Genomic DNA, 14,847 nt, shown 5'->3' on the forward strand with positions numbered 1-14,847 from the left:
GTTCGGGACTGTGATAAATCATGCTTCCCCTGAAGCACGCCGGGACTGCGGAGAGCTGGAAATAAATGCGAGGGAAATTCAGCTTTTGTAGTGGGCCATCTTTCAGGATGATGTATGGCTTTGTAGCAGAAAGAGATTCCTTCGCTAGGGCTGGGAGAAAACTGTTGCCTTCCATTGGGAAGGAAAACGTAAAAATTCTGGTCCCTGCTGCAGGCTTGCCCTGAAAGCTGAGCTTTGGCATGGGCTACCTTAGCCTGAGAAACAAACTGTGTGGTACTAATGGAAAAGAGCCACGCAAGGTGGTGGCAATAAGTTTGAGGCTGAAGTGGGATGATGGGTTTGGCAGGAGGGTAGGGAATGGATATCTAGTTGGCCGGTATAATAGTGACTTACCGAATGTGACCGGGGAGGGAATCAGGTGGCACGGGATGCTGTTTGCATCTCTGCCCTTTGACTGCAACGTTGTCCTGAGCAAATAATTTCTCTGGATGGATAAAATGTCTTTTCTTCAAATTGCAGTCACAAGAGCATATGTCTCTCCTTTCTTCCACTGGCCATTCCCAATCAGCTTGGGATGTTTGGCCATGCTTGTTAGCTGGTGGGGTTCTGACAGTATTTTAAGTTCTTTGTTCATTGTGAGGGCTTGGATTGCCAAGAAGTTGTGGAGAGCCCGAGTTCTGGGTTTGTGTAGCAAACAGAGGCTCTGTCCGAGTTAAAATTGATGTCTGTCTGTGTATAGGTTTGTCTACACTGACTATGGTCTCTTCTGGACCTGTTGCTGCATTTCTGCTTTCTGGGGTTTGGTAGCACTGTCAAGGAGACTCAACCAAAAAGACGGATCCAGCCTCCTTTGAGGCTGTCTCCCATTCCTCTGCTGTGGCCAGGTAACCAGGAGAAACACCCTTGTTCCAAAGGGGGAAGCGTCGGAGTCCTGCTGCGCTCATGCCAGGGCTTTGCTGCTCATAGCAGCTCTTGGCTGAGGTGGTTCGTGGTAGCTGGGATGTGCCCCACGAGAAGGCAAAGACTTCTTGCCATTCCCGTGTCCCAGAACAGTGACACTGGCAAATCCTATTCTACTGACTGAGGTGCTGAGGCGCAGAATAGAGGCGGCAAGTGCTGTGTTATATCAAAAAAAAAAAACCCTCTCCAACTTAACCTTTCATAATTCAGTTGCCACAGACCTGATTGGAGGTTTCTGATATTCAGGCAAAGGTCCATATGTCATTTGGTCTTGTCAGTGAAAGTGAGATGATAGGAAAATCCATTGGTTTCTCAGACCTAACATATTTTGATCAGTGATGCTGCTAGTGTAGCAATGGGATGTTGTTCCCCCCCTCCCAAGCGATGTACGTGTTGACGTAACAAGAGAAGAAAAAATGAGACAGCGACTCAGCATTGCTCCTTGTCTGACTTACTGAGTTCTCTTGAACTATACCACTGCTTAATTTGTTGTTTTTTTTTTTTGTTGTGGGGTTGGTTTTTATTTTTAATTATTTTTCATTGACCTATGCAGGGTTCTTGTATCAGTTATAAGAGCTCTGTTTGTAACCTGTTTGTTATCTTTGAAAGATCTGTTCTGCTTGGTCAACTGCTTCATCGCCTATGTTTATTTTGTTCAAATTCCCCAAATGGTAACTATACACTGCAGCGTCAACTCGGTCAGGATACTCCCAGGGTGTAATTTTTTCCACTCAGATGATTTCCAGTCTGTTTCTCTGAGCTGTGAATGTTGAGGTGTCAGTTTGTTTACCTTATTTTCATGGCTTCTGGCTGAAACTCGAGGATTTTTACAAAATTAAAAACTCTGCAAACTTAAATCTGGGTAACTGATCCACAAGGGGACAAATAACTGGTGTTTCTCCGCTGAAGTGGAAATGGTAGGCTGGCTCTCAGCGTGGATTTAGAGCAAGGCAGTGTGTCTGAGTGCTAACTGTATGTATGAGGTCCTGCAGGCTGACAGCTGTAGCCTTTAGACATACAGCTGCTGAGCTTAAGTCCTTCACCATTGTCCTGTCTTATGCAAATTGTTGGCCTGGGGACGGTGCGGATGCAACATCTCAGGATCTGAGCTGCGACTTAGCTAACCCCTTTACTCTATCTAGGGAAATACCAGTGATTGTCCTCCTTGTAGGCTTTAATGAAGAGTGAACCCCACTGCTTTAGTGCCTGGTTGACAAACAGACCTGTAACAACAATTAACATGAGGAATCCTGGCTAATCAGCTCCTTTTGGTGGATCTGCACAGTGGTTTTAATTTAAATGCTGTCTCCTGGCCTCCAGCGATGTCCGCTCCATTTGTATTTTTAAAACCACTTCTGTGTATTACCTTTTTCTGGTCCATGGAGTATCTATCGCATTTTTGGTGCCATACGGGCCACATAGGAACTGTATTTTCCTTCCAAAATAAAACCTTAACTAATTACAGTTTGTTTCTCTCCAGCTGCCTTTTGGGGAGATATCGCTTTAGATGAAGATGATCTGAAGCTGTTTCAAATAGACAGAACTGTTGACTTAACAAAGCACTCAGACGGCAACGCAAGACACACTTCAGGTAAGGGCAGCCCCGGGGTGGTGGTGCCGTCTTTCCCCTGCTTTTGTCCTTTAGGGGGGAAGAAGTTTCCTCTCGCTCGTGATCCTGTTCCCACAGGCAGGGAGGTGCACGCAGAGATCAGTTGTGTGACTCAGGGTGGGATCCAGCTCTGAACTTCGTTAAACAAAAAACAAATCACAGTTTGATGTAGCCAATCCCACCTTATCTGAGAGAGATGATTTTCAAATTTATAGCACCGCTCTCTGTTTAGAAGGAACTGCCTTTCTGCAAATTTGGAAGGAAATGTGTTTGAAACAGGAAATTTGGCTTTAGTTTTGACTCTTATTGTCCTCCCCTGCTTTTCGTGCAATGTATGATCTTAATGGAATAATGCGTTTTTTCATCTGTCTACCTAGGTAAAACCCACTGCAGTCTTGCCTACAGACTACCCTTGAAGTGGCGTTATAATTGAAATAGGTTAACAATTGTGCTGATTTTCTGTAAAACCAATAGATGGGGTATCATATGCTTATGTTGCCCTCCTTCACAGCTCTTACGCATGCTCAGTCTTGTGCCAGACCAGAGTTGTTTCTTGACTCAGGAGCTCTGCCTGGACTCCAGCTTTAACAGTCTCTGGGATGCTCTGCAGCTGGTTTGGAGGGCTCCCTGCAGTGCTGTTGCCTCTACTCCACTTTATGCTGCAACAGAGAAATTGTTGAAAGTCTGAGCTCTGAGCAATACCAGAGGGACTGGAGACAGAGCAGGTCAGGACAAACTCCTCTCTCTGCTGTTACACTCTCATGTTAGCAAGAAAGTAGAGTAAAAAGTTGGGTAGAGCCAGAAATCCCTGAAATCACATGTTCACCTGACCCCTGTGCTCATGTTGTATTGTTTGTCAGGACTGATGGCTGGTTCTGTATCCTTGTGACTGCCTAGCTTTGGTGTCAGAGCCTCTAAGCGCCGGGAAGGTCCTGTTCTGGGGATCAGTGCTCCAGCTTCCTGTTGGGATGAGTGGGCAGGATGACACATCCAACACGGAGGCATGCTTTTGATGTTGATTTAACTGATTAAACTCATGCAGATGCTGACATTGTGGGCAGAGGAGAGCAGTCCAGTTCTTCAGATTATGGATTGCTCCATGGAAATGCAGTTATCCCGTACTGTCATGTCACTTAGCCCATTCATGCCATGTTTCAGGTTGTGACGCATTCTCAGGTGACAGGTGGTCAGGAGTAGGTTGCCTTCAGAGGATGAGGTAAATCAGAAAATGAGGACTAAGTGAGACAGGCAGTGTTCATCTCTTCCCCATCCCTTTGTCAGTTCCTGAAGTTAGATGAGGGGAAGCAAAGCCAGTCGGCGTTTGATTGTATTAGTTTGCTCTGATGGCTTTTTCAGTTGTTAGATCTAGCATGTTTCTTTTCACTAGCACTGGTGCCAGACCTGCACCATCTGGCAAACGAACTGAATTTTATAACGCACATCTGTATCATGTAATGCAGTGCCATGGTTTAACCCTAGCCAGCAACTAAGCACCACGCAGCCGCTCATTCACTCCCCCCCCCCCCCCGTTGGGATGGGGGAGAGAATCAGAAGAATAAAAGTGAGAAAACTTGTGGGTTGAGATAAAGACAGATTAATAGGTAAAGCAAAAGCTGCGCAAAGCAAAACAAGGAGTTAATTCACTGTTTCCCGTCGGCAGGCAGGTGTTCAGCCATCTCCAGGAAAGCAGGGCTCCATCACGCATAATGGTTACTTGGGAAGACAAACGCCGTAACTCTGAACATCCTCTCCTTCCTTCTTCTTCACCCAGCTTTATATGCTGAGCATGATATCATATGGTACAGAATATCCCTTTGGTCAGTTGGGGTCAGCTGTCCCGTTTGTGTCCCCTCCCAACTTTTTGTGCACCCCCAGCCTACTCGCTGGTGGGGCGGTGTGAGGAGCAAAAAAGGCCTTGACTGCTTCGCAACGACTAAAAACATTGATGTGTTATCAACATTATTCTCATCCTAAGTCCGAAGCATAACACTATTTCAGCCGCTAGTAAGAAAGTTAACTCTATCCCAGCCGACACCAGGACGTGCAGGCACTGGTCTCACAACCGTGGCTCGTGTTGTGTGGTTGGACTGGTCTCTTCCTGGCACCTTTTATTGACTGAGGCAAAGCTGCTGCATCATACGATGCTTTGCATTAGGCGAGTGGTGATGTCACATCACTCACTTGGCCCTGTCCTCATCTCCTGCAGGCTTCCTTCGTCCCCTCGGCTGTCAGCCCCTGGAAGTGCAAGCTGACGAACGGGCAGCCCCCGTCCTGCGGAGCACGCACAGAGGGATGTCTGTGCTCACCTGCCCTGTGAGGGGGCTCTCTGCAGGGGCAGGAGGGGTCGATTCTTCTCCCGCGGGGCTTGCTCGACGCTCATGTGGACTGTAAGAGGGTGGTCTACTTCAGCATGGTGGGGATCGGGACCCATTCTTCCCTGGGAGAAAGTCCTGCTCTCCGCTTTTTTTATTTCCAGTGGGAAGAATGCAACCTCTGTACAGAAACAGCCTAAAACCCTTTATGAATGGGAGCCCTTGAATTATAACATTTCAGAGTTTCCTAAAGCTGTTAATCGGATTAGTTGTATAGCGGAGGAAGTACTTAATACGTATATGCAGGCGCACAGGCTCTTCATATCTGGGAGCTGCAGTTCTGAACACGCTATTAGGCCAGGCATTCTTCTCCTGTGTTGTTTCCTTGTGACTGGGAGGAGGGGTGAAAACTGTGCCATTTGACACTGTTGGGCTGTTGGTAGGCATACACCCTGTTAGCTTGTGTGGGGCATCTGCAGCTGTCAGGCTCTGGAGGAAGAATGAAGTTCCCATGTTCTTATGGCTGGCGGTGGTTCTTCACTGGATCCAACTGGAGATGATCTTTTTTAGGAAAAGCTGTGCCTTGGTTTGTGAGGGTCAGACTGTCAGATGTTTCAAGGTTTCCCATTCCAATTCCTCCTCCTCACCTTCTGAAAAGACAGCTATGCCCTTCTCTAGGCCCTTGAGAGAGGAGCAGGGAATCTGATCTGAGGACTGTCTGGATTCTGCCACAGATCTCTGCGCTGAGCTTAATTTCACATCACGGATGTGCCTCAGGCTTGGTTTTTGCATCAATTTCCTGCTTGCAGAAATGCTGTAATCACTATTCAGACCCTCAAAATTTGTAAGCATACTTGAGAGTGGGATGCCTTTTATTTTGCTGAATCAGCAATGCCCTTGGTTTGGCTTCTGGGAGAATAGATGCCTTGAAATTCAATGTTTCCAAGCACTTTCTCAGCAAATTCGGAGCTAGTGTTTCATTCCTGCTATCTGCAACGTAAAGCAATAGACCAAATAGCATTGTGCTCCTGGTGAAGTCATGGAGTAGGGTTATGGTTCCTTCCTTCTGAGGGACATTGGCTCAGAGCTATGTAGCTCTTCCCTTGAAGACTGTTCATGTAAGGTTTACACTTAGAGGCAGCTGTCTCCTTGATACCCAACTTGGTACCTTGCTTCAGAGCTCTAGCAATTATGTCCCTCTTCGGCTTTGACTGGATGTCTCTGTCCGGTGTGTCTGGATTATTTTGTGTGAATGGTCACATAGGGGATTGGCATTTCACAGGGAATTGCATCACTTGTGTTATGTACTTCAGGCCTTTTGGAGCGGAGAATATGACCCCATAGTCCTTATTCCTATGAGCAGTCTCCTTTGCTCTAAAGGAGCTTCCTTTCCAAGGATTTGTCAGGAAGAGCACAGGTTGAGCAGCTGAAAACTGCAGAAGGCTTTGCAATAGCATCTGGTGTGCAAACATTCTCTTATATGTTTACAACAGGGGGGCCATGTTGAGGGAAAGGCAGGTGTGATGGCAGTCCACAGCTAAGTTTAGCCCATTTAATCCAAGTAGGTTTTAGGTGTCTGCATGTTGATCTCTGTTGACTTGATTAAAACACTGAGCTCTGAGTTAGAGTGTTTGCAAACAGTGCAGATGACCTCTGAGTGAATGCCAGGAGATAACTTCTTATAAGAGGGCTCAGGACTACCAACTAGTTCATTTCTCCTCTGGACCCTTTCAGGATTTCCCTGAAAATTAGTTCCAAAGTGCTTTCCTCCAAGCCAATTTTAAATCATTCCAGTAATAATGTGACTTCCGTGCTCCTTTTTGCAGGTCTCTCAACCTCAGCTTTGCTCCACCCGAAGCTTAGTTTTACTCTCATCAGCGGTCTGGTAAAAGAATTGTTTAAAGTTGCACGACTTGACCTCTCTTTAAGTTGAAGTAATTTTTTTTTTCTAATTTTCTAAACCAGGAAAAAATAGGTTTGTTTTTTTTCCCTCCATTAACTGCTCTTTGAAACCTGGGTCCTAAGGTTGGAGAATTGCTTGTGTTCTTTGTTTGCTGCTTTTTTTATTATTAGAGATTCTGCAGGCCAAACTATGCCCTCCACATCCTTTTTCATCCTGCTGTTACCATCTGTAATGCCACATAAAAACTCCCAAACAGGAAATTTCCTCCTCCCCCTTAAAAATGTTTTGCAGCTCGAAGTGGGGAAAACCAGTAAGGGATGTTGTTAAAATGAGTGTTACTTGGCATTTAAAATGTTTGTTAGCCGCCTCCATGTCTCTGTTTCTGTGAGATCAAGTTTAGATGTCATGTTCGCTATGAAAATCAGTTGTTCTCATGCAGTGGTGTTGAAGTGGATACCCTCAGGATTTGGCCCCGTAGAGATACAGTAACGGTTCAAAACATAATGAAGTGCATCAGGTACCTGGAGATGTGCCAGCGAGCGCTATCCTCAGCAGGCTCATGCTTCACCAACTCCTAATCACTTTGATGAAAGATTTTTTTCAAAGACCTTACAGTCTTGAAAAGTTTCTCATAGATTTTATTTTTTTTTTTAACTTTAGTGAAAATATTTGCTTTTACAATATAATTTCAGTTTAGAAGAAACTCGGGTCAAAGCATTGAGGTTTCCTGTGCTGCCGAGAAACCCCGGATGGCTTTGAAATGTGGGGAAACAAGAAAACCCCGCAGAAAAATCTGCAGTGTCGCTTCTTTTGGACCCAAGCGAGCCTGCTGCTGCAAGGTGATTGTCTTGGCTTTATTGCTTTATCTGCTGAAGCATTGGCCACAGAGGAAGAAGGCCTCTTCTTGTCTTGCCGTGCCTACGGGAAGGATGTGCCTATTTAATCCTAATGGGTTTAATTTAAGTCTTTTCAGTCAGTTTAGGGATTAAGAGGACTTTTCTGATATATTACCTCTTTTCCTGATTTTTGTATGACGGAGGCAGTTTCTAGTCCTGAAAGGCTCCTCTGTGAGTGAGAAAGGCAAGTTTGGCTCTTCTGGGTTTGGCAGCAGCGGATCAGGCGGCAGGGGCGTCTGGCTGCCCTCGCTCACGCCGTGCTGCGCGGGACTGGCTGCTGAGGCGCTGACCCCGCGTCCCGCTGCCGCCAACAATGCTTTTCAAGAACAGTCAAAACAGGTTTCCTTTGCTTCTGATCCTGCAAGGTTTTTAGGCTCAGGGCTTGAAGCCTCCTTGATGAGGCTTCCATGCTGCCGCGAACGAGCGGCAGGAAGGATTTCCAGAGCATCTTTGCTAGCTAGAGTGAGCAATGCTTCAGGTGACAGTGCAGCTGGGACAGGGGTATGTTTGATCCCAGGATTTCTACTGAAATCAGAGGGGAGGCAGAGGCTGCCGTGAATGGCTGGAGGCTCTGACAGCAAATTCTTGCAAGTTATCCTCTGGCAAACGAGGCAGACAGGAGTTCTGCATTAAACCTTTCCTTAATATGAGCAGGGAGTTGGTTTGTTGGCACACGCCAGCTCCGCTGCTCTTGAGCGTGCTGTGGGAATGCCGGCAGCTACTCCGGCTGCTTCACCAGACCTGCACAAGGTCCACATCTGCAGCAGGCTGCTGTGATTTTTCTTGCTTTGGGATGCCCACGGTCACCTTGTTTCATGGGACTCTTCCTGTTTCAGAACTGGCTCATGGCTTTTCTTTGTAGCACAACCACCCAGGAATCACAGATTACAGTGCAATGTGCATAAACTGCTTTGGGGCACCGAGGCAAACCTTGACGAGATCTGGAAGGGAGCAGAAGAATGTGCAGTCCTGTGTGAGTGCACGCCTGGAAGTCTGTATGGTGCAGGAGGGATGACGGCAGTGCTTTTCGGGTTACATAGCAGCTTTTCATTCACCTGTGGTGGGCTGTCAGCCCCTGAAACACATTTCGCTGCTCCCTGGTTGCATTCTTGAGGCAAGGCGTTGATTCCCGCCTGAGCTGGGACTGCTTGCAGGACAGGTTGCTCAGTGCAGCTCTCCTGCTGAGAGTTGTGCTGTTTAGCCTCAGGGTGGAGAACAAGTCTTCTCCTCCAGTGGAATGCTTAAGGTGCTGGAAGCAGTCACAAGCAGGGGCTTCTGCTGCTTCATTTTGGGAGAGGTTGCTCAGTCTAGGCGCTGTGGCCAGTAGTAGTGCTGCACGTTACTTCCAAGTCCTCTTTGATGATGCTGAAGTGTTTCTAGTGGAGTTGAAGTTAGTGCAAAATGCACTTTGAGAAGAATGCGAAATCCAGGGAATTTAGACCAAGACTGGCTGAGATTGCAGGGAAGATCTGATGTACGGACTTTAAGGAGAGATGGTTAAATTCAGCTGAGTTGGCACATGCGTACCAAGTTCAGAGCTGTTTCTCCCTTGTAGCTGAGTTTGATGCTCTGCTGTAGTGGCACTTGGTTCAGGGTAGAAGGATGGACTTCAGCATTGCTGGCTTCAGAGCTGCCTGGACCCCAACCTTTAATTCGTATGTTTAGACCGTATCTGTGTGTTGTACTTAGTCTGAGCTGTGTTGGTCGTAGCTGGCCAGGAGCAATCCAAATAACTGTGTACGTGCTGTAACATAACCCACATCTGTGAACTCTCTACAGGGGTCTGCTCTTCCACTGGGAAATCTTTAGTGAAGGTTGCTTCCTCTTCTGTGGGTAGAGGAACATCTTTGTTCCGAGAGACCTGTCTGAGGGCTCTGTCCATCTGTTTGCATACCTCCTTTCGGTTTTCCCCAACACGTGGCGTGCACTCTAGGGATGTCTCTTTGTAGTCTATGCAGTCTCTTAACAGGAAGAGGAGCCTCAGCCCACTCTGCGGAAAGGTGGGTGCCAAATACCTGACGCTTGGCCTGATGCTGAGGTTTGTTTGGCTGTGCCAAATGATTTTCCTCTGACTAGCCCCAATGTTTACCTTTTTCACTCCATTCAGTCAGGGGTTTTACCAGAGCAGGCAGCCATGAAATGAATTTCCCCTAATTCTGTACTTTGCTAAGGCAAGGCAGGAGCTCCTCTTCAGAAGAATCGGGTAAGTCCTCTAGGGCTGAGAGTGCTCTTGGAGGGCTTTGCATCTTACGCTTCCAAAAGCACAGCACAGGCCAGCTTTGTGCTTTTGGCTGGGCTGTTTTGCCCTTTCTGCACTGCTTGCTTCCAGTAAGGGAGAGTTCCCCGAGTTGTTCAATGCGGGGGCACAAGAGAGATGCAGAGCAGCAGCTCGTTTCTTTGCTCCTGCCCTTGTACGTGCAAGGGATTCTTCCGATTTCCTCACTCCACAAGCTCCTGTGTGTTGCACGTTCAGCTCTCCCGCTTCAGAGATTCCCGCGCATCCTTGGGTTGCCCGTAGCCCCTTCCCCCTTCTCCAGAGGGCTGTATTCTCCTCCCTCAGGAGACAGTTTCACCTCGCCTCCTGCCCAGAGAGGGTTCAGTGTGTTTGGCCGCTTTTCCATTCCTATGTTCACTGAAGGGAGTTCGTTCTTTTCCTTACTTGCCTCTTCAGCCCTCTCCCTTAGGTGATACCCATGGAGAGCTGTCTCACATGCTGACAAATGCTGTCTTACTGTTATCCCTGCTTCCCAGTGTGGTTTTTGTTCCTACTTTTGCTGTGTTTTGTACAGTCTCTGTGTGGCCTTGAAGTACGATGCAGGAGAGGGAGTGGTCCTTGAGCGCTAGACAGCATTTGAGTCAACATGAGATGTTAATGGAGGGCTGTCCACTGCCTCCCTAGGCGGTGAGGTGCTGCTCGTGATGCGCCTGAGTACCAACGAGAAGTGCTAGAGTCTTTACTCCACCTGTCCCACCAAAAGGTACGCAGGCTCTGATTTTCTTTGGACAACGATCTTTCCGGTATGATACGTTGCTTCAAAACCATTTGGGACCAAGTGGGGCGTGCAGTGTTCCTTCCCGCAGCGTTCCTTCACACAGTGTTCCAAACTTGGCTTGTAACAAGCAGAGAAACGCTTCACTTGCCACAAGAGAAATTATATTTCCTCTTTCCCCTTTGCTTGTGATAAAGGTCCTGCAGGGCAGGGCAAAGAGAGTCCCAGGCAATTGGTGAAGATACCATCTGGCCCTTGCCAGAGCACAGCCTGAATGACACAGCCCTACTACTTCCTCGGTGTTTCCTGTGGAGTAAGATGTAATTTTTTCCTCTTGTCTAGGTTCCTGATGGCAGCTGGTCACATGCACCGCAAAGTTTGTTTTATAAATGCACTGTTCCCTGAAATCAAGTTTTCTGGATGGTGGCCTCCTGCCTGTCAAAATAAGTGGGTTTATTTCTGCTGTGCAGCCAATGTTCAGCCTTACACAGTTTTTCTTTTAGTGGTTTTACGAGCTCTGCAATATTGCTCAAATTAATCCACACAAGCAATAAAGCTTTCTCCATTGCAACGAAAATCCCCAGCTATTTCAAACTCTGCCACTTATTCATTCTTAGTGGAAACTTTGGTTGCGTTTATCCTGTGAGCCCAATTCATATGCCTCTTTCAGAAATCAGCCAGGAAGGCAATAACTCAGCATCACTCTTGTCAAATGCTGCACATCAGAAATTAATCAGCTTGGATTTTGTTAATGAGCAATTAACTTTCTTTAAGCACCCAAAGACATCTGCAGAAACTATATATGTTGATGCCATTGTTGAAGCTGCTTCCAAATTGCCTGTTTCTATAGCTCCTTCCTATTCCACGTGGTGCCACCATCAGCGTTGGGCATAGCTGCAGGAATGTCGTTGCACGGACAATGCTGAATCCCTGCTGCTCCCTGCTTGACTTTGCTTGGTTTTGGCTCCCGGCCCCGCCACTTTCTCCATCCCCTAAGTTCTCGTTTGGGCACACCTCTAGCACCTGGGAATTGGTGCTAGATGGCATTACTAACCCTTTAAGGAGCCGGGGTGGTCACCGTGAAGAGCATTTGTAACATCTGATTTCTGTTTGCCACTGTCTTGCTCTCGATCGCTCTTAATTAAATTTTCTTTTGCTCTTGTCTACAGCTGGTGTAACACTCTGGGAGGCTGTTCCTTTTACTGATGCCAGAAGAGTCTGAATAGTCTTTTGTGTTTAAGTGGAGGTTATTAAATAGCTTTATATTAATTAACTGTGATGCAGGGAACACATGGGCAAATGTACTTGAGGAGATCAGTTTATCCATATGGAAATTACATTGGAAGTTAAATCCATTACTCTAATTGTAAAATTTGACAGTGCTTAGCCAATAACTGCGGAATTGCCTAAATCGCGCGTTTGTTTCGGAGCTGGGCAAATGCCCGATTTCCTTGGAATACTTGCTCAAATGAAAAATTGAATTTGCCTCAGCTGCGTAGGCTGCCTTGTCGTTTCCGAGAGCGTTTTAGCAAATGAATTTGGAGGCAGAAATGGTCAGCGAAAGAGTAGGGTCTAATAAGCTCCGAGAGCGGTCGTTGGAGGACAGTCACGCCGCGAGGCTGGCTTGGATGCCTTGACCCTCAGGCTCTCCCCTTTCAAGCAGGGGTGTTGCTGTGCCCACAAAATAAATGTCGCTTACCCCGTTCAGTGAAATAGCTGGCAGGTCCAAGAAACAATCGGTGGCCAAAATGGCTTGATGGATAATAGCAAACAACAAATAAATTAGAAGAAGTTGTAAACTGCTGGTGGTTGATTGTGAACAGAAAGGGGTTGCGTTTGTGGAATAAATGTGTTCACTTTGAGCTGCTTGTTCAGGCCTAATTTGGGAAGAAGGCCGGTGCTTGTAGCTGCAGTGGACAAAAACCCCTTCGCTGCAGCTCCCCTTTGCAAACAGCGAGGACAAAGTATTTATTCAGCTGTCAAGTGGGGAAAGGAAGCAAATTAGTTTTAGGCTGAAATGCTGGACTGGGTTTGCTGCTGTAGTTTTGAGGCCAGATGGTGACTCGGACAGCCCTCGGGAACGGGTAACAAGTTTCTCCGGGGCAAAGATCAGAGGCAAAAGGAAATATTCAGATTATCTTGCTGTTCCACTTCCCAGAGCGGAGAAGATGGTGTGAGATGCACAAAGCTGGACCGGGGAGAGGATTACCCGCTCTTCTTTTTGCAGTTAATGGTGTTGCCGAATCCTGGAGTCAGTTTGTGGCAGAGGGTGGGTTTGAGACCTGACTGCCCCACGGACCTGCAGCTGTCCCCGGGGTGGATGGGGCAGCTTCTCTGCCAGCAGCTCTCAGTGGACTGCTCGCTGCAGTGGGGGAAGCTCCTCTGCCCCCCCCACCTACCCCCCAGCCCCCCCATTGCGTCTTTGATGACTGCAAATGATCCAGGCATCTGTTTGACCGTGGGGCTAGAGGTGGCCTTAAGGCTACCCAGCAGTGGCCACAGTTGGCTTGTGCTCTCAAAGCTTTTCAAGGCCCACTTCATGCCTCAGTTTCCCTGCTGTTGGCAATCAGTTTGGGGTGTCCCGTAAAGGAGCTGCGGTGGAGCTGGTAGCTAAGCAGGCAGACAGTGTGTCTCTGCTATATCTACTTAGGGTGCTTAACTACCTGTTAAACATGGCACTCGCTCCTCTGAGGGGCGAGAAGGCACCAAAAGTCTCCAAGAAGCTCCAGGATTGGGAGCATCTGAATATCCAGGCAGAAAACAAACTGGAAGAAAGGTGTCTCTCTGTGTTGCCACCGCATACTCTCCATGGAAAGAGTTTGAATTGCATTCAAGCATAATTTAGCTTCCAGTGTAGTGTTTTCATTTTGAGTTAATTTTTATCCAGTATAAACAAGGTAGGGAAAAAACAAAAGGATTAGGAAGGCTGAGTGGGAGGAGCGGTCTGGCCGGGCCGCGGAGAGCCCCGGGCTCTGACTGGGAGCCCACAGCTGGAACAGGGAACGGGGCAGGGGGATGCTGCAAGGCAGCGCAGGAGCTGTGCGTGGCCCTGCCCGAAGGGGCCCAGCGTGGAGTGAGGCTGAAGCAATTAGGCTGTGCAGGTCAGAGGGAAAGGGATGTTAGCGGGAGGGTGGGAGGGTTTGTTCTGCCTGCTGGGACAGCAGCGGGCGAAGCCAAACAGCTCGTACGTTTTCCTTATCACCTGCAAGTTCATTTCCGATCTTCGTTCCTTTCAAAGGAGGGACAGGGAAGGAGGAGGATTATTGTGAATCGAGAGGAATGGAGAGGCAGACACCTGTTAAAAATAGATCTGGATCCATCAGCATGATGAGAAATCAAGTGCGGGGGGTTCAGGGGGGAGTTGGTGCCACCCATTTCGGTGTTGGTAGTTGGCACTTGATGCACTGGGAGGGGGAAAGTTGCACACCGTGTGGGGGGACCCGGCCATACAGCAGAGTGGGACACATGGGCAAAATAGTCGTGTACTCGCTTTAGCTTTTAATTTTCACTTGCCTCAACAGAAGCACTGTAAGCCAGGGACTTGAAGGACTCTTTCTCAATGGAGGAAATCGGTGATGTTACACAGGTTGTAGGTAACTTTTTTCTTCTTTTTCTCTCTCATCTGTCTTTTTACCCCAGGGAACAGAGGTGGTTGTTACAGCCTGAAGGAAAAGGCCCCTTCCCATCTTCTCAGTCCTTCCTTGTCTCCAGAGAGCACTGCTCCCTTGAGCACTCAGTTGAAAGGTTGGTGGAGAGGTTGGGTCAGGTTGTCCCATTTCTTGCAACGCCAAAGAAAGATGGGTCAGGTTGTCCCATTTCTTGCAACGCCAAAGAAAGATGCATCACAGTATTAAAACGATGCTGCCGCTTCCAGAACAGCAGGGAGTGCCCAGGGAGAAAACAGAGTGTTGGGGAACGGTGCTGCCTGTGCTTCTGCTGTGCCGCTCTGAACACGGCTGGCCAGCGGAAAGCTTGGTGCTTTAAGTGATTTGCAGCTCATGTTTGTGGCAGCTCTGCCTTTGCTTAGCTGTGTTCACCGTCCTCTTCTCGTGAACTTCCCTGGGAGGCCGGTGTCCTCACCCTGCGCAACCATTTGCAGAGCTGATGTGGAGATGACACATCTGCTTGTCAAGCCTCTGGACCCTGGGACTCTCCTGAGTTATTGCAGCTAGCCAGC

General features: G+C 47.9%; 1 protein-coding gene across 1 annotated transcript in view; it reads left to right on the forward strand.

The window, feature by feature from the left end:
* The window catches only part of TLL2 (tolloid like 2), a gene marked incomplete at both ends in the record, with an annotated part of 95,953 nt that overhangs the window by 30,640 nt on the left and 50,466 nt on the right, over window positions 1–14,847 (forward strand). Inside the window, one exon of the mRNA XM_082486090.1 lies at window positions 2,441–2,551. Within this exon, the coding sequence (XP_082342216.1) occupies window positions 2,441–2,551 (111 nt within the window). The remainder of the gene's footprint in view (window positions 1–2,440; window positions 2,552–14,847) is intronic.

Source organism: Vanellus vanellus (genome assembly GCF_965231255.1).
Source record: "Vanellus vanellus genome assembly, chromosome: 7".
Lineage (NCBI taxonomy): Eukaryota > Metazoa > Chordata > Aves > Charadriiformes > Charadriidae > Vanellus > Vanellus vanellus.